At 36.3% G+C, this 21328-nt stretch overlaps 1 protein-coding gene across 8 annotated transcripts in view; it reads right to left on the reverse strand.

Moving 5' to 3' along the window:
- The window catches only part of TENM2 (teneurin transmembrane protein 2), a 2391334-nt gene that overhangs the window by 936648 nt on the left and 1433358 nt on the right, over positions 1-21328 (reverse strand). For 7 of the 8 annotated variants that reach the window (XM_045040340.1, XM_045040320.1, XM_045040321.1 and 4 more), the window contains one exon: positions 5987-6286. In XM_045040340.1, the coding sequence (XP_044896275.1) occupies positions 5987-6212 (226 nt within the window). In that variant the 5' untranslated portion in view covers positions 6213-6286. Of the gene's footprint in view, positions 1-5986; positions 6287-21328 lie in introns of those variants that run through there. The other variant, XM_045040341.1, reaches the window with a different exon arrangement.

A 21328-nucleotide genomic window follows, 5' to 3' on the forward strand; every position in this document is an offset into this window, starting at 1 on the left:
AGTCTTCTCTTAATTAAACCCAGCCCTAAAATTCGTTTATATGCCATAAAATGAACATCATTAAAAAAAAGCTTGTATCCAATGACACTGCCTTAGAGCATCTTTCTTTCTTTCTTTCACTTGTAAAATTGTCTGACTAGCAACTCTCTTACAGTGTGTTGGCATCAGCTGACAGTTGTTAGATGGTATCTTTCCTTCCTTTCTAAAAATAAGAAAATAATGTATGAGTTATGTTCATCTTTGGTAGCAAAAGTTATGGCACATAGGGAGTCAAACATGCTCTATCAATGACTGGAAGAAAACTTCTGGATTTGAAGATGTCAGAGTTTTTACAAGTCATAAGAAACAAATCTGAGGCAAAAAATATTTCTCTTGCATGAAATATTATGAGAGGCGGAGACCAGATGATGACCACTTTTGTTGGCAACAGGCTTAAAATGACAATCATGATAACCACCAGCATTTATTCAGTGCCTATTAAAATACCGGCAGCATCCATAGAATGATGAATGCATAATCATAATGATCCCAATAACTATAATGGTGGGAACTTTCACGGAGGGGAAAATAGGATTTAGAGAGTCCATGTTCTAGAATTGGATCAAGCTCACAGTAATGGAACCCATCAGTACTGGAATACAGTTTAGCTGTGGGTCTGCATTCTTAACTGCTCTCCCCTATGCCTCTCAAAGGAAGCTAAAAGGATTCCAGTTAGTCAGCAAGGAGACAATGGATCATATTACACTGAATGGTTATAGATTCTCTTTTCCTAAAAAGAAAACAAAACAAACAAACAAACAAAAAAACAACTCAACAACACAGCCAAAAAATAAGAAGCAGCATTTTATTCTCAGCTGAGTTTATGAAAAGAAGTTCTGCCTAGAGGTGGGAGAATAAATGAATAAATTAAAAGCAATCTTTTCAAGGTACTTTTTAGCCTTCCAACTACTCACCTGACAAACTTTTGAACTTCACTAAAACTTAAAACATGTTCTTTGTAGGTAAAGGTCTAGGGTTTTCAAAACAGAATCTTTCTGTTGCTTTGGGTGCAGTGGAAAAATAACTACTTTAAGACAATGATACAGGCAGAAATGCTCACAGGTTTCCCGGGTATTTCAACAACTCTTCTATACACTGATTGAATGAATTCAGGTAACACTTTAGCTTACTAGTGAGTTTTTAACTCATTAACACAGGTTAAATTTATGCTATGCCAAATTACACAGAGTAAAACATATTGCCTGAATTATTTTAAAGACCACAAGAAAGAAAATTGGCTTATAAACTACCAAAATCAAACTTAGCCTAAAATGTATGTGTTTATGTCTTTATGGATTTTTTCAGTGCATCAAAGGGTAGGTGAAAGTGATTTCTGTGCTAGAACCGATTGAGAGAACTGATGGAAGCATATTTTCAAAAATCCAATCTTCCCCCAATTCTTTCTTCAACCTTGACCCAAAGAGACAGCCCGAGATGCAGAGAAAGAATTCAATCTCGGCCCCCTCTCAAGAGACTTGAGAGCTACTAACTGGAAAGAAAGGCTTTTTGAGCCATGAGAAGCCTGGCTGAACTCTCTGGCCCACTGGGCCTTGCCTAGCATAGAAACCAGTCAGTTCTGCTTACCTGAGCAATATCATTTAGATAGCAACACCTTTCTTGGTTAGTGTTCCAGGTTGAGAGGTTGTGCAAAGAGGTGATGACTATAGGGGAGGGCCAAGAATCGGTGCAGACAGCCTAGCACACATTCTGACAGCAGGAACTTTTTCCTACAGCAGTGGTGGAGAGCTAGTATAAGTGGGCACACTCGCAGGGAGTCTGGGACAGCCATGGAAATGGAGGCAAATGGGTGAGAATAGGAATACACATCATCAGAGCTGGTGGTCTTGTTCATTGTACATTCAATCAACGTTAGCAGCTGTAGTTCCTATAGTCAGAAATGTTTGAAGGTGTTGATATTTAAAAGTTTTATAAACTGAACACCATAGCTTTTGACTTAGGCTTTAATGTCTTATTTTTGTTTATTTATTTACTTATTTGGGAGGTGATCAAACACAGTGGCTCAAGTTCCAAACATAGCTCCTGAATCCAATTTCCTGGATTTAAACGCTGTCTTCATCAATTCCTACATTTATGACCTTGGGATGATTTATTTAACCTCTCCATGCTTCAGCTTCCTTATCCATGAAAAAGGAGATACTAATAGAATCCACTTCACAATATTGTTTTGAACATTATCTGAATCAATATAAGCAAAATTCTCAGACTGACATCTAACATATAAAAAGTGCTCAGTGAACATCAGCCATTATTCTTTTGTTGTTCTTGTTGATCATGTTTAATACACCTGAAAATGGTGAGACATAGAGTGTGGACCAGAGTCACAGGCACATAAATATGCAAAGCAGAGCTCAGGTCTAACTTTAGGCTCCCAAGCCACGGGGAAATGTCTTGTGTGTCGTGCTGCTCTACACCCTAACGTCAGGGTCCCAGAGAACAAGCTCAGACAATCTGCCTGGGCACTTGGCTGACCTTCATTATTTAAAGTGGCATTTATTTCACAGGTTATCCTGGGGCTAGGTCTAACCAGAGATCAGACCACTGGTCAGTTTTGTCAGGTGCATTAACTCTCAGACTACTAGGGTGCTATTCAGTGCAGAATTAGTCATTTACTAATTACTAATTACTCCAATGGCCATAGACCTAAGGTCAGCATTTTTCACCCTTCACACCAGGAGGATCCAGAATAATAGAGGCCAGACAGGTAATTTGCATTGTCTCTCCTTAGCAGCAGAGGCTGATTCTGTGCTGAAAGCAAGCAAAGAAGATATAATTTGATGAGAGCTTCCATAAGCTTCTCATGGGAACATCTAGCCTATCTCTCCTGCTGGGACCTGGCAGCTTCTTGCCTTTGATACTTGCAGATACTTGCAGGGGAACTGGACAGGGTCTGACCCTGGCTCCACATCACTTTTACTAGCTGGCAATTCTTTTCCACTCTGAGCAACGGAAGAGTCATCCAACTGTGTTTGCCAAACTTGCTTGAATGTGAGAAGCATGTTTGTTTTATGATCAGTGTCTTGGGTTTTAAATAAGAATACCACAGGAGATGATCCCGCCATGATCCTTGCTAATGTATCTCTAGGCTAATAAGTTCTGAAATGATCCTGCTCTTTGATTTCATGAATAAGAAAATAAAATGAGAAATGCATGACATTTAAAAATTATTGTTATTGCTGAGAGTAAAATTTATTTTAACCCTCTCTGTAGTAGCTAAGTTTCACGTTGAATGTGATGCTCACCAGATTGTATCTCCTGTTCTTCCTCTCTTTAAATATGTGCTTATTTACTTCCTGAGTTCAATTTTAGAACCCATCAAAGTAGATCCACTCAGACTCTGACTACACTTTCATGCATAAATTCATAGATGTCTTCAGAAGGAATTGCACTTGCATATGCAAATACTTTCCAATGCCTTTTCATTTCTACTTTTGGCCTGCACAGTTTTTAATTCATGCAAACACATTACACAAACAAATATGGGCTCAATAACAACACACGGCATGTGTGAATTGTTAATTGCAAAGCTATGAGTTTGATATGGCCAAGCAACTTCCATTATTATCAATGGAGAGGAACAAGATTAAACAGGAAGAATAAAGGTATATTTGAACATAAAATCCCAAGCATTTGATTTCATTTTATGTAAATATTAATAAGGGAAAAGGTGACAGGACAATCCACAATTCAACAATAATCTAGGATCTACAGCTCACTGCACAATGATCCAGAAACCAGGATGCACCTTTAATGAGACTAAGGAAAAAGGGTCTACATTTCAGCACAGAATCATAAGAAACAAGAGTGTATGCAGTAACACTATAAATAAAACCAAAAATACAGCAGAAAATGAAAGGCTTTCAACCATGCTGAATGTGCATCACCTTTCAGAATATTTGTGTTTTGTATTAGAGGTGCTCTTGGAAATAACAAATAAGGGTCCTATTATTCTATACTGGAAATTTGAACACTCCCTTAATTAATTAAGCTGTGATTTTTCATATTTTCCCCCAATTCCCACTCATGCACTTTGGGGTCAAGAGACAACTCAGTGAAATAAAACATTTGTTGAAGTTACTCACAGATCAAAGACATGTGATACAGAGCAATTTTCAAGTAACCCACCCCTTGTTTGAAGTGTGCTTTATTTACATGAAGATAACTCAGAAAATGAGAGTGTAGATTAAATAAAAATTGTATCCTGCAAAGTCTACAATTGCAGTGAAAATACAATTTTAACTGTTTCTGTGCTGAATTTTTAAATATTCTGTTAAATATAAAAACTGGAGGTAGGCTATGGGAGCATAGGAGAACATGTGTTTTAGAATAACCACTGGGTTACGTGTGTGTGTGCGCACGCATGCATGTGTGTATGTATGTGTATTTGTGTGATGGTATGTGTGTAACAGAGAGAAAATACACATGCATGGTGTTTTCTACCAGGAATAGAATTTCAAAGCTGCTATGACTAAATGTTTGTGACACACACCCCTTCCAAATTCTTATATTGAAACCTAATCCCCAGTGGTATTTGGAGGTGGGGTTTTGGGGAGGTGATTGAGTCATGAAGATAGAACCTTTATGAATGGGTTTAGTGCCCTTATAAAAGATGACCCAGAAAACTCCCCCTGCCCTCTTCAGCTATGTGAAGACACAGGAAAAGACAGCTGTCAATGAACCAGGAAGCTAGCTCTCACCAGACAATTAAATATGCTAGCACATTGGACTTCCTATCCTCCATATACAAAATAAATTTCTATTTTTTACAATCTACCAGCTTATGATCTTTTGTTACAGCAGTCCTAAAGAACTAAGACACAAGTTGAAGTATCTCATGAGGAGTTAAATTAGCTGTAACAGTCACTAACAGAACATGAAACAAGAAATAAAGAATCAATGTGATGAACAATGATGCTATAATCTAGCAGGCAGGGCCTCCATCCTTGGTACTGGTCAAGTGAACCTTCCCAGCTCATTCACTGTGTTTTTGTGTATTCACTTGTGATTTTGCTAAGCTGTTAATGTAAATCACACACGACAAGGCTGGTACACAAAGCAGAAGACATGGAGCTAGTGAGTCAACGTAGCCATACTGCCTCTCAGCACTGTTTATGCTTTAGTCTATATATCCATACATTTACAGCAACCCCTGACAAGTGATGACAAACTTCCTCATGGATATTGGATATGAAGAGAATGCCAACTGTTAGCACTTGAGAAAAATATTCTCCTCCCTTAAGAAATCAAAATACTGTAAGACAAATAAGATTTGGTGTAAGTAGCAGGGAGAATTATATATGTGGAATTGGTTAAATAACATACATCAGTTCACCTATGCTCTGAAACACCGAAAGACAAATGCATAACTCAAGATTAACACCACATATGAGGTGAAAAGAAATTATATATTACACAGGATAGGGGAGGTTCGAATATGTTATAATCAATTTACCATTTGTTCAAACAGAATCTGAGAAGCTCAACGTGTAAAACAGTAGAAATTTGAACTCTTGGAAGTTTGTATGGGGGCGGGTTCAAGGGAAAGGAACAAAAAACAGTTTAAAAACCACAGCTAATTTTCTGTTCCTGAGGACAGGGATTCAGAATAGACTAAGGGACTACTCCTTCTGGAGCCCAGACTTTGCTGTACCTTATTTCATCTATCAAAACCTGCTACTGTGGGGCTCCAAAGTAACCACCAAATTGTCAAGGGATACAGTGTCCAGGACAAAAAAGGCACTTCTATAATTCCCACAGGATTCTGATACAGGTCGATGAAAGAATTGTTCTCTTACACTAAACTCTAATGGGGAGATGATGCCAGCAGGCTGTGCTTCGGTTTTTACCAACCTCACTGATCGACGCACAACTGTACAAGTCAAAAATGTAAGGCAGCTCAGAGCAACTCAGTGAGGTCAGCTCTACATACCTTGTCTTGGAAACTCATCTGACTCCCGGTGAACGAGGTCTGTGACTCGGTTTCCATAGTGCATCCTGCTGTCGTGGTCATAGGCCTTCAGAGTCTCACTGGAGCTATAGGACTTTTGCGTGGGCACACGGCAGTCTTCACTGTCCAGGGAGGAACTTGTGTAGCGGCACTCTTTGCCACACCGTCCCCTGGTCAGAGAGCGATGTCGCCTGTCCTTTACGTCCATTATCCCGGATCTGACAGAGAGCCGATGCTTTCAGAAAAGGGAGGCCAAAGTTTTGGTACTTTTCACTTGGCCACCTAAAAACATCAAAGGAAAACAACAAGACTGTGATTATAAGAAATGCTGCCTTCAGTTTTGACTCATGCTCTCAGATAAAAACATAAAAAGGAAATGTGGTCAGACCACACAATCTCTTTTTGCAAATGGTTAATATATATTGAAATAATCAGCCTAAATAGAATGACTTGATACAGTAAGTTAATTATTTTGCTGTTTAATACATTTTGAGAAAAAAGAGTAGTGAAATAATTCATGTTTTGATTTCCCTATGTGAATACAGATGACATGATAAGTCTGTCACTACTGCAAGATTTTACTATGAAGCAGTTCAAAGCAAAACTGATTTTACCCGTCTTTAATTACATTCTATTTTTGCTAGAGAGGGTTTGGGGTAAAGCAAATATCAACATTAAATAAATAAAAGTAAAAGAAAGGTGTATAAGGCATAAATACATGCTACTGAAGCTTTGTGATGGTACCAAGTCATATTTGACTAATATGAAATTACCTAGTTGGGTCTGAAAAAAAGTAACATAAGCCATTCTTCACAGGCAAACAATACTCTTCTGATTTCTTTAATGAACCTTCAGCAAATTCTAATCAGTTTTTTTTCTTTGCAGAACTGTGGCTTAAACACACCCGGTCCCTCCCTTCCTTAGTCACCTACCAACAGAGATCATGCTCACAAGAAGTCTAACTGGTACCACCACTTGATCATCAACCTACACCTGCACATGCTGTTCTCCTCATTGCTGGGATATCTGCTGCTGAGAAGAAAAATGGGGAAGAGCACTGAATGCAATAGATAAGCTGATGAGAAGGAACCTCTTTAACATATGAACTGGCAACCAGAGAGCCCTTCAGTCTATCACTTGACACCCTTAGCCTGAAAGTGTATGCCAAACATCCTCAGAAAACACTAGCCTTCTGCCTAGCAAATATGACAAAATAGCTTAGATGCCTCCAAGTTTCAAATGATAGGCTCTTACTGATTTCATTGGCCATGCAAAAGAGCATGGACCATAGGGCGAGGGCCTGGACAGAATGGACATACACAAAATTTAATTAAAATGGGAAATACAACCCAGACCCAGCATAATGATTTTTCTCCAGGCTACTGTTGCTCACTGCCTCTTCAATACATTAGAAAATATTAGGTGAACAGATCTGTAGCTTAGAACCTTCTGCTCTTTGGCTATTCACCACATTGTAATGGGATGCCTATTTATACCAAAGAAATAGCCTGTATGCATAGTAATGTGCATGGAATCTGTCCCAGGACAGCAGAAGCCAAGTTATCCTTCTCTTGTCTTTATACAGTAAGAGTCCCTTCTGGATCTCATAAACACTCCTACTTTATATTATTTATATACTTTAGCAAATACTGCCTGTTATCATGGACAATTTTGTTTGAAAATCGGCAATTAAAAAGAGAGTACACCTGCTCTGAACACCAAGCACAGTGGTGTTGCTGCCACAATCACTCATAGGAGAGTGAATCCTTAGTTTCCTGGAGCCTATAGTTCCTGACCCAGGAAGCTGAGAAGCATCTTTGAGAGTTACCTATCAAGACCCCAGGACCTGCTTGAAGGACACAAATACTCAATGTTGGCATGGAAGTTTTTGCTGCTATGTAGCCAATCCAAGTATCTTAACATTAATGCAATTTCTAGATGCCAAAAATCACCTTCCCTAGTTTAAAACATGTGATCTCAACACTTTGGAATTCATATTACAGACTGGTTAAGAGCATGAACACTGAAGTCTTGATTGGATGAAAATCTTATCATGGTGACTGATTAGCCAGAGCTTTTATAAAATTACTCATAAACTTTTAAGTTCAATTTCTCAACCAGTTAATATGGAAAATAACAGAATCTGTTTCCTAAAGTTGCCATAAAAATTAAAATAAAAACTGTAGTAAACCTCCTAATATACTAACACATGGTAGGGGCTCTATAAGGAGTAGTTGTTTTTTTCCCCTCTGAATAATTATTTTTTTCTTAGCTAAGTAGTTATAGACTTGCATAAGACAGAGGGTGGCAATAATAATATAAATTCTTAAAATTCAAAGTTCTCATTATAAATATCAATACTTGAACTGCACACAGATTAAAGAAGACCCTCAGCACCTATTAAAAGTATACAAGACTGTGCCTACCAACACTGTGGAGCCAGTGTTTCTTTGGGAAATTGGCTGTTTTGAGTAAATTTTATAATTTCTCTTCTGCTTCACTGTATTTTTTTTTTTTTTTACTTTTTAATATTTTTGGTGTTCCTGACTCAGGAAATCCTATCTCCTCTAATTTGTATTGTGTTTTGGAAAGTGGGCTGACTTTCTGTATGTGGTTATGTGATTTTATTTTATATATTAAAAAAAATCATGTGGAAGCCTAAATGCTTATTATCTATTCATAATGTACAAGAACTTCAGTGGATGGACATTTTGACATTCGGTTGTCCAATGATCTTTTCCTGATAAATTCCTCTTTCTTGGCTATTCCCTTGATAGTTAAGTTTGTGAGCAATGCCATCTCTGGACAAATGAAAGAAATTTACATATGAGGTAAAAAATGGCAAATCTTAGTGAGAGAAAGTTAATTTCTTAATGAACTGAGCAGAATACACAGACTGTTGGCCAACAGACATTTTGCACTCAGCCTGCCTGTTATTTAAATTTTTAAAAAATTTTTTGTTTATTTTTGAGACAGAGACAGAGTGTGAGCAGAAAGAGGCAGAGAGAAAGGGAGACACAGAATCTGAAGTAGATCCCAGGCTCTGATCTCTCAGCACAGAGTCTTATGTGGGGCTTGAACCCATCAGCTGTGAGATCATGACCTGAAGTCATACATTTAACCAAATGAGCCACCCATGTGCCCTGAGCCTACCTGTTATTTAAAAGTTAGTTTTCAAGATTTAAAAAGACAAAACAAGAGAATTTATACTAAACTTGGATCTCCTGCTTATCATGAAAATTTGGGCAGTCTAGAAATTTCTGCTTCCAGAAAGTTGTAATAAACATATTTTATCTATTCTTCCCTCTAGGTACACTGAAAACCCCTGGATATAATATATAAAACAAATATAAGAAGAATATGAGAGGAAAAAGAGAAGGCAGACCAACTAGGGCCTTCAGAACTCATGAATACTGTGGCAAGTTCCTGAAATTTCTTTTTGCCCTGTATATCCCAGACTTAGAGCTAAAGATACTGGCAACCCAGAAACATCAATAGGCACAGACAACAAAACCTCCAACAAAAGCAGGTTGCCTCTCGCCAAAGGATTAACAAAGAAAAGTCAAACAAGAAAGAAAATGTTGAGATAGTAACCACTTGCCTCTAGCCAAACAACATGGCAAACACAGTGGTCTGAATCCCACTTTCACCAGCAAAAGCCAGAGGAAGAGCCTAGATTTCCACAATGCTGAGGTGACAAAGCATCCTAATCTCAAACAGTGCTTTCAGAGAGACAGCTAAGAAGGCAGCCAGGATTTTCATCTCTTCCAAAAAATAATGAGGCCATCCTCTCCTCCTAGGGAGCTTGGCCTTCCATCCCCACTGAGAGTAGTAAGATGCCACTCTCCTCTGCTGGAGTGGCATAGGAGGAGGCCTAGTGGAGAGTTAGGACTTTCACTTTCTCTAGCAGTAATGAGTCCTTCTGCCTCTTGTTGGTAGTTGTTAGTGTCACTTGATATTGGTAACAGTGGGAATAATAAGGAATAATGAGGCACTCCTATCCCTAACACCAAGGGTAGTATCAGTGGGAGCCAGAACTCCTCCACTGCCTCCCCACCCAACAGCTTCTAATAAGGAGCTCCCTGCCCTTGGGTATTGGCAGAGACTGAGTGAGAAATCTGGACTTTTATTCCAATCTAGCAGTAATGAGGTGGGATCTCTCTTCTGACAGAACAGTGTCAGAGGAAACCAACAAAAACAGAAAACTTAAGTGAGACATAGAATCTCATAACATGATAACACCAAATGTGTAGGTTTCAACAAAAAGAAGAAAAAAAAAATTATACCAAGAACTAAAACGATCTTAAGCTGAAGGAAAAAGCAATCAATAGATGCCAACACTGAGATGACAAGACATCGGACTTATTGGACATAGATTTTAAAATAGCCATCATAAAACTCTTCAGTGAGCAAATTACAGACACACTTAAATGAAATATATAGAGACTCATAAAAAAGACAAGAAGTCTCAGGAAATGAATAGAAGATATAAAGAAGACTCTAAAAGAAAATTTTAGAACTAAACAATTCTAAATTGTTTAGAATTATTATTAATTATTATTATTAAATTATCTAAATATATACAGTAGATGGGTTCAAGAGCAGAATGGAAGGATAAAAGAAAGAATGAGGAAATTTGAAAATTGGACAATGGAAATTACTCAAACTATACCACAGATTAAAAAATAGCCTAGGGAAAAAATGCAAAGAGCCTCAGGGAGCTGTAGACGTAATATTTATGTCAGAGTCTCATTATGAAAGGAGAAAGAGAGAGGGCTGAGAAAGTGCTGAAATAGCAGATAAATACACACAAATTTGCAAAAGACATAAAGCTACACATTCAAGAGGCTGAACAAACACCAAAGAGAATAAATCCAAATGCATCTGTATCAAGACATATCATAGTTAAACTTCAGAAAAGTTAAGACAAAGATAATTTTGAAAGCAGTGAAAGAAAAATTACATTAACTTACAGAGCATAGCAATTTGAATGAAAATGGCATGAGAAACCATGAAAACCAGAAAGAAATAGAACAATGTTTTTCAAATGCTGAAAAAATTGGAAGTTTCAATCCAGAATCTTATAACCAGTAAAGATATCCTTCCAGAATAAAGGATAAAACATGGCATCACAAATAAAGAAAAAACTAAGATAATTTATCAATATCAAAAATAGACACACAGATCAATAGAAAAGAATAGAAAACCCAGACATAAACTCATAATTACATGGTAAATTAAACTTTGACAAATAAGGCAGGAATATGCACGAGAAAAAGACAGTTTCTTTCTTAACAAACAGTGTTGAGAAAACTAGACAGCTACACACTGGACCACTTTCTTACCCCATATACAAAAATAAACTCAAAATGGATTAAGGAGCTAAACATGAGACATGAAGCCATAAATATCCTAGAAGAGAGCATAGGCAGTAATTTCTCTGACATTGGCCCCCAAAACATCTTTCTAGATATGTCTCCTAAAACAAGGAAAACAAAAGCAAAAATAAAATATTGGACTGCATCAAGATAAAAAGCTTCCATACAGCAAAGGAAACAATCAACAAAACTAAAAGACAACCTACAGAATTAAAGAAGATATTTACAACTGACATATTTGACAAATGGTTAGTATCCAAAGTATATAAAAACAGAGACAACTCAACACCAAAAAAGCAAACAATCCAATTCAACATGGGAAGAAGACATGAACAGACATTTCTCCAAAGAAGACATATAGATAGCCAACACAAATGAAAAATGCTCAACATCACTCATCATCAGGGAAATGCAAATCAAAACCACAATGAGATATCATCTCACACCAACCAGAATGGCTAAAATCAAAAACATAAGAAACAAGTGTGGCAAGAACGTGGAGAAAAAGGAATACTCATGCGCTGTTGGTGAGAATGCAAACTGGTGCAGCCACTGTAGAAAGCAGCATAAAAGTTCTTCAAAAAATTAAAAATAGAACTACCCCAGTAATCGCACTACTGTATATTTACCCAAAGAACACAAAAACACTAATTCAAAGTGATACATGCACCCCATGTTTATTTCAGCATTATCTACAGTAGCCAAATTATGGAAGCAACCTAAGTACCTATTGATAGATTAATGTATAAAGAATATGTGGTATATAGGTATGTATGTATACATATACATACATATATATATATATATATATATATATATATATATATATATACATACATACACACACACACACATATATATATAATGGAATATTATTCAGCCACAACAAGAATGAAATCTTGCCATTCGCAACTATGTGGATGGAACTAGAGGGTATTATACTAAGCAAAATTAGTCAGAGAAAGACAAATATCACAGCATTTCACTTACATGTGGAATTTTAGAAACAAAACAATGATCAAAGGAGACAGAGAGAGAGAGAGAGAGAGAGAAACTGAAAAACAGATTCCTAACTATAGAGAAAAAACAGATGGTTACCAGAGGGTAAGTGGTAGGAGTGGGTGAAATAGGTCAAAGGGATTAAGAGTACCCTTATCTTGAAGAGTACTGAGTAATATATGAAATTGTTGAATCACTATCTTGCACACCTGAAAGGAATTTAACACTATATGTTAACTACATTGGAATTCAAATGAATGAATGGATTTTTTTTTTTAATTAAATGTCTGGAGAGAAAGACAGATACCATATGTTTTCACTCATGTGGATCCTGAGAAACTTAACAGAAGACTATGGGGGAGGGGAAGTGGGGAAAAAAAAAAGTTACAGAGAATGAGCGAGGCAAACCATAAGAGACTCTTAAATACTAAGAACAATCTGAGGGTTGATGGGGGTGCGGGAAAGGGAAAGTGGGTAATGGGCATTGAGAAAGGCACCTGTTGATATGACCAATGGGTATTGTATGGAAACCAATTTAACAATATATTTAATAAAAAATAAATGCCTGGAAACATTAAAAAAAATTAAGATAATTTACCACCAGCAGACTTAATTCTAAAAGAATAAACAGTTCTCTAAAACAGAAAGGAAACAATGAAAAGAGAAATTTTAGAAATAATGAAAGGAGAAATCAGAAAGGAAAAAAAAGACATGGTAAGCAAAATTATGAGTAAACCCTATACATTTTCTACTTTGGAGTGTTCCAAATTATTTTCGAAGGTTAAAGTAAAAATTATAACACTGTATGATGAGGTTCTAAGTGCATACAGAGAACATATTTATGAAATTATATGATAAATGGGGACGGTAAAGTGACATAAAGGGAGGAAAGGTTTCCACAATTCACTCAAACTGGTAAAATGATGAAGGTCATTAACTGTGATAAAATATGTAAGTATAATGTAACAACTAAAAAAGTTATACAAAGAGATGTACTCAAAAACACTTTAGATAAGTCAATATGGAGTTTTAAAAAACATTCAATACTCACAGGAAAGTAGGAAGAAGAGAGAAGTAAAAAATAAAACAAAAGAATAAATAGAAAACAAAACATAAAATGGCACACTTAGTCATGAAATAGTAATAATTATATTAAATGGTAAGTAGTCTAAATATACAAATTAAGAGACAGAGATCTGCAGACTAAATTAAAAAAATACGACCTAACTCTATGCTGTCAACAAGGTCACTTTAAATATAATGGTGTAGGCATGTTGAAAGAAAAACTACAGCAAAGATACACAATACAAAAATTAAAGAAAACAAGAGGGTTTATATTAATTTATTTAAAGCAGACTTTAGAGAAAGGAAAATTAGCGGAGACAGAAAACAAAATTATGTAATGATGAAAGGATAAATCCTCCAGGAAGAAATAGCAACTCTAAATAGGTAAGTACCAAAAACCGAATTGTAAAATATGTGAAGTAAAACATGATAGAACTGAAAAAAAAAATAAATGAATACACAATTACAGTTGGAGATTTCAACATTGGAGTCCCACTGATGGATAAAGCAACTAGACAGAAAATCAAGAAGGAGACAGAAGAATTCCCCATGGCACAAAAAAAGACACTCAGATAAATGGAACAGAATAGAGAACCCAGAAGTGGACCCACAAACGTATGGCCAACTAATCTTTGACAAAGCAGGAAAGAATATCCAATGGAATAAAGACAGTCTCTTCATCAAGTGGTGCTGGGAAAACTGGACAGCAACATGCAGAAAAATGAACCTGGATCACTTTCTTACATCGTACACAAAAATAAACTCAAAATGGATGGGTGAAACACATAAATGTAAGACAGGAAGCCATCAGAATCCTTGAGGAGAAAGCAGGCAAAAATCTCTTTGATCTTGGCCGCAGCAACTTCTTACTCAACACATCTCCAGAGGCAAGGGAAACAAAAGCAAAAATGAACTACTGGGACCACATGGAAATAAAAAGCTTCTGCACAGCGAAGGATACAATCAGCAAAACTAAAAGGCAACCAATGGAATGGAAGAAGATATTTGAAAACGACATATCAGATAAAGAGTAGGTATCCAAAATCTACAAAGAACTTATCAAACTCAACACACAAAAAACAAATAATCCAGTGAAGAAATGGGCAAAAGACATAGACAGACACCTCTCCAAAGAAGACATCCAGATGGCCAACTGACACATGAAAAAATGTTCAACATCACTCATTATCAGGGAAATACAAATCAAAACCACAATGAGATACCACCTTACACCTGTCAGAATGGCTACCATTAACAACTCGGGCAACGAAAGATGTTGGCAAGGATGTAGAGAAAGAGGATCTCTTTTGCACTGCTGGTGGGAATACAAACTGGTGCAGCCACTCTGGAAAACAGTATGGAGGTTCCTGAAAAAATTAAAAACAGAACTACCCTACGACCCAGCAATTGCACTACTAGGTATTTATCCAAGGGATAGAGGTATGCTGTTTCAAAGGGGCACATGCACCCCAATGTTTATAGCAGCACTATTAATAATACCAAAGTATGGAAAGAGCCCAAATGTCCATCGATGGATGAATGGATAAAGAAGATGTGGTATATACACAATGGAGTATTACTCGGTAACCAAAAAGAATGAAATCTTGCCAGTTGCAACTATGTGGATGGAACTAGAGGGTATTATCCTAAGTGAAATTAGTCAGAGAAAGACAAATATTATATGACCTCACTCATATGAAGACTTTAAGACACAGCACAGATCAGCACAAGGGGAGGGAAGCAAAAATAATATAAAAACAGGGAGGGGAACAAAACATAAGAGACTCTTAAATAGGGAGAACAAGCAGAGGGTTATTAGAGGGATTGTGGGAGGGGGGATGGACATAAAAGAATCTACTCCTAAAGTCATTGTTATACTATATGCTAACTAACTTGGATGTAAATTAAAAAATTAAAATAAAATTAAAAAAAGAAAAATCCCCCAAAACATTATCAATCAACAGGGTCTACTCAACATTTATGGAATATTCCTCTCAACAACAGCAGAGTATATATCCTTTTAAGTGTCTCTGGAATATGTATCAAGAGAGAACACAGCCTGGGCCATAAACAAAAATTAAAAATTTTAAGAGAATTGAAATCATACAGAGTATGTTCTCTTAGCATAATGGAATCAAACCTGAATCAATAATAAAAAGAAGAAAATCTCCAAACACTTGAAAGCTAAAAAACACTTTCCTAAATAATTCATGGGTGAAAGAAGGATTTCAAGTGAGATCAAAACATACATTAAAGTGGAGGAAAATTAAAATATAACATATCAAAACTTGTGAGAAACTGCACAAGCAGCGCTGAGAGGGAAATTACAGAACTAAACACATCCACTGGAAAACAAGGAAATCCTCAAATCAATAATCTAAGCTTCCATGTCGAGAATCTAAAGAAGAAAAAAATAGACCCAAAATAAGGAGATAATAAAAAGCCACATTCAATGGAATTGAAAACACAAAAACAATACAGAAAAGCAATGAAACAGGTTTGATCATTGAAAAAATCAATAAAATTGGCAAGCTTCTTGCAAGACTGACAAAGAAGACACAAATTACCAATATTATGAATGAAACGGGAGATCACTGGAGACCCTGATGACATGAACAAGATTCTTAAAGAATACCACAAAGAAATCTACAAAAATTAATTTCACAACTAAGATGAAATGGACCAACTCCTCAAATAACTAAGTATCCCAACTCACCCAATATGAAATACATCATTTGAATAACCTTATAACTAGTAAAGATATTTAATTGTATGTATATTATGTGTATAAATATATATATATGGTATACTATATACACCATAAAAAAACAGGGTTTATTCTGGGGATGCAAGGATGGCTCAGTATTTTAAAAACAATAAATGCAATCCACTGTATAAACGTATTTCATAAAATATGAAATACATCATTTGAATAACCTTGTAACTAGTAAAGATATTTAATTATATGGTATATTATGCGTGTGTGTATATATATATGGTATATATATATACATGTGGTATATACGGTGTATATATATATATATGTGTGTGTGTGTGTGTGTGTGTGTGTATAATATATATATATACCATAACAAAACAGGGTTTATTCTGGGGATGCAAGGATGGCTCAGTATTTTAAAACAAATGCAATCCACCGTATAAACAGGCTAAAGAAGAAAAATCACACAATAATATCAGTTAACGTAGAAAAAGCATAGGGCAAAAATCCATATCTACTAATGATAAAAACTCTCAGAAAAACAGGAATAGAAAAACTTCTTCAAGTTGACAGAGTTAACAACAAAAAACCTACAGATAATGTTACACTTAATGGTGAAAAACTAAAGTCTTTCCCCTAGGAATGAGAACAAGGAAAGAATGTCTGCTCTTATCATGTATTCAAAATAGTGCTGGAACTTCTAGCCAGTGCAATAACATAGGAAAGAGAAATAAAAGGCATATAGAGCAGACAGAAGGTATATAACTGTCCCTGTTTATAGATGGCATGGTTGCCTATGAAGAAAATCCTAAGAAAACTCCTAAAATAAATTAATTCAGTGAGATAATAGGATATAAGATAAACATACAAAAAAAAATCAATTGCATTTCAGTTTACTAGCAATGAACACACAGGTACCAGAATGTAAAATATGATACTATTTACCATCTTTTTTTAAAAAAGAGAGAAATCCTTAGATGTAAGTCTAACAACACATATATAGAAATTAAAGGGTGAAAACAGCACAACAGTGATGAAAGAAATTAAAGATCTAAATAAATGGACAAACATATTATGTTTATGGATTGGAAGAATCAACATAGTAAAAAAAACAAAAACAAAAACAAAAATAAAAAAACAATTTTCCCCAAATTGACATACAAACTGAATGTAATTCCTATCAACTCCCAGAAAAAAATTTTGTAGATAGAGACAAGATTATTCTAAAGTTTATATAGAAAGGATGGGGCGCCTGGGTGGCGCAGTCGGTTAAGCATCCGACTTCAGCCAGGTCACGATCTCGCGGTCCGTGAGTTTGAGCCCCGCGTCAGGCTCTGGGCTGATGGGTCGGAGCCTGGAGCCTGTTTCCGATTCTGTGTCTCCCTCTCTCTCTGCCCCTCCCCCGTTCATGCTCTGTCTCTCTCTGTCCCAAAAATAAATAAACGTTGAAAAAAAAAAAAGAAAGGAAGAAGAACTAGAATGACTAAAAGTTTTGTTTTTTGTTTTTTTGTTTTTTAATAAGAAGAAAGTAGGAGGAATCAGTCTACCCAATTTTAAAACTTCCATAGCTACAGTAATCAATTCTGTGCGACACTGGCAGAGGGACAAGCACATAAATTAAAGAGAACACCATAGAGAACCTTGATACAGACCCACCAATAATACACTCAATTGATTCTTTTTTTTAAATGCAAAAGCAATTCAACAGACATAAGATAACGTTTTCAATAAATGGTGCTGAAATAGTCGGACATCAATAAGCAAACCCAAAAACAAACAAAAGAGCCTTGACTTATTTTCCTACTTTCAACAAAGATTAACTCAAAGGGGCACCTGGATGGCTCACTCTGTTAAGTGTCTGACTCAGGTCATGATCCACTCAGGTCATGATCCAGCCCCATGTCAAGCTGCATGCTGGGCGTGGAGCCTGCTTGAAATTCTCTCACTCCTTCTCCCTCTGCCCCTCCCTCACTTGCTCTCTAAAAATAAATAAATTAATTAATCAATTAATAAAAACTCAAAATGGATCTAGTTACTTAGATATAAAGCATAAAACTCTTAGGAAAGGCTTAGAAAAAAACTATAAAACTTTGGAAGTAGAAAGGAGGAAATCTTTAGACTTGACACCAAATGCATTATCTATGAAATGAAAAATTAATAAATTGAACTTTATCAAAATGAAACACTTGCTCTGAAAAAGATTCTGTTAAGAGTATTAAAAGACAATCTACAGACTAAGAGAACCTACATACAAATCATAAAACTGGTAAGAGGTTAAGTACTGAGAATACGTATGTATTTCTCAAAACTAAACTGTAAAAAATCCAGACAATCCAATTAGAAAATAGGCAAAAGACAAGAAGCAACATTTCACCAAATAGGACAAATGATAAATAAACACATAAAAGGTGTTCATCATCATTAGACATTAGAGAAATGCAAGTTAAAGCCACAATGAGATATTACTACAGCCTTGTCAGAATGGCTAAACATTTCTTTCAAATATAAAGTAAATAAAAATAGTGACAACACAAAGTACTGACAAGGATATAGAAAAACTGGATCTTCATGCACTGCTGCCCTAATGTAAAATGGCACAGCCACTTTGGAAAACAATTTAGCTATTTGTTTATTCTCCTATGTGTGTGCACACCACATCTTCATCCATTCACCTACTGATGGACATTTAGTTTGCTTCCTTATCTTGGCTACTGTATATAATGCTGTGATAAGCAAGGGGGTGCCTAGGTCTTTTGGAATTAATGTTTTCATTTTGGTGAAGAGATAAACAACTAGAAATGGAACTGATGGATTGTGTGATAGTTCTATTTTTAACTTTTGAGGAACCTCCATATTGCTTTTTGTAGTGGACACACCAATACAATGGTGAATAAGGGTTCCCTTTTCCCCACATCCTTGCCAACACTTGTTACTTCTTGTCTTTTTGATAACAGTCATTCTGACCAGTGTGAGATGATATGTGATCATGGTTTTGATTTTTCTCTGATCGTTAGTGATGATGAGTATTTTTTCATGTGGCTACATGTCTTATTTGGAAAAGTACAGTTTTTAAGAAATACTGAATGTGCAATTGCTATAAAACCCAGCAATTGTCCTGCTGGGCATTTATCACAGAGAAATAAAAATTTGTGTTCACATAAAAACTTGTCCACAAATTTTTATGGAATAATGTTTATTCTTGATAGTCCCAAACTAGAAGCGACCCAGATGCCTTTCAATGGGAGACTGGTTAAACAAACTCTGGTATATCCATGATATGAAATCTTTCTCTGCAATAAAAAGGAATGAACTCTTGATATACATAAAAATGAGGGTGAATCTCCAGAGAGTAATGCTGAGTGAAAAAGCCAATCCCAAAGGTTATATACTATATGCTCCATTTATATAACATCCTTGAAATGACAACATTATAGAAATGAGAAGAGGGGCGCCTGGGTGGCTCCATTGGTTGGACGACCAACTTCAGCTCAGGTCATGATCTCACGGTTCGTGAGTTCGAGCGCCGCGTCAGGCTCTGTGCTGACAGCTTGGAGCCTGCAGCCTGCGTCAGATTCTGTGTCTCCCTCTCTCTCTACCCCTCCCCTGCTCGCTCTGCGTCTCTCTGTCTCTCAATAATTAATAAACATTTAAAAAAATTTAAAAAAAAAGAAATGAGAAGAGATCAATGGTCTTCAGGGTTAAAGAGGGTGCGAGGGTGTGAGAGAAGTGGGTGTGGCTATAAACAGATAATAGGAGGAATCCTCTGGTGATGGAAATGTTCTGCGTCTTGGCCTGCCTTAACGGAGTCAATATCCTGGTTGTGATATGGTACTACAATTTGGCAAGATGTTGCTAGTGTTGGAAATGGACTAAAAGGTATTAGGGGATGTCTCTGTAACACTTCTTGAAATTGCACATGAGTCTACAGTTGTATCAAACTAAAAAGCTTAATTTCTTAAATTTTAAACAGGCAATCGGGAAAACTTGGGCTCACACTCCATATCATGGAAACAAGTACCTAATCTGTGAGATTACTCATTATTAGTATTATTAGTACTATTAGTATTATCATTTTACCACTCCTTTTGATTTTATCACCATTGTGCTTCACTTATTTGAACCCCCCCCCCCCCACTCCTGGAAAATACAGGTTGTTATGTTCACAACTTTTAGTATAAAGAAACACTGTTGTAGCCACTAGTAAGGACCACAAAGAGCCAGTTACACTGTGAGACGAAGCATTTGCTGACATATATTTCTTCTTAACACAATTCTAAAGTAATAGAATATCGGTTTTAATCCAAATATGGCTATATATCCATCCTTTATCTAATAAAATGCATGTATTTCCTACTGTGGACAAGCACTCTGCGCATAGCTGTCCTTGAAAGTGAAGGTCAACAATTCATGTGGGGGAATGCAAGTTTAGAGACTGATTTTAAAAAGTAATTAAAATTGCCTTGAAGCAGTAGGAAAGATGGTAACCAAAATTATAAATCTTTTCCCCAAGCCTCTGCTTTTTCCGGCACTGACAAATGGCAATCATTGGATGGCAATGCCTTTGCCAGCTCGTTACTGCTATGCTGAGGTTTTATTCCGTTACATTCCACATTTCCTCCCTCGAAGAGTGTTCACACTGCTTTTTTCATCAGTTGCCTAAGTGGGTTCCATCACTTTCGCAGAACAGACTACAGAGATCTTGCCTGCAAGCCTTTGTCTAATTAACTAATCCTATGAGCTGTAACACAGTTCACTATTAACTTTTCAGATTATCCTACTACTTAAAGAGGTTGACTTGTTAATCACTGACAGACCATTTGAGATGTGTGAGTGTGGATGTTATTGTATTTGTGTGTGTACCTGTGTATGTATGTATGTATATGTGTGCATGAATGATGGATGCATAGGTGAATTTTAAGCATGTCCAATGGAGAGCTACTGTGTCCCTGTTATAACTAATACTGTAGGCAGTTGATTAAACTTGCCTCACCCTCATCATCATTGGTCTTGGATCACACCCTGGGCATTGTTTCACTGTGCTTAAACATTTGTATCTCATGAAGTGACTGGAGACCTTTGAGAGGTGTGGTACCAGGAAATGTCTACATGATTTGGAACTCTGTCAATTCTGAATACAGATTAATGTGACCACCTTTCTTTCTC

Source organism: Felis catus, chromosome A1 (genome assembly GCF_018350175.1).
Source record: "Felis catus isolate Fca126 chromosome A1, F.catus_Fca126_mat1.0, whole genome shotgun sequence".
In the NCBI taxonomy this organism is placed as follows: Eukaryota; Metazoa; Chordata; class Mammalia; order Carnivora; family Felidae; genus Felis; species Felis catus.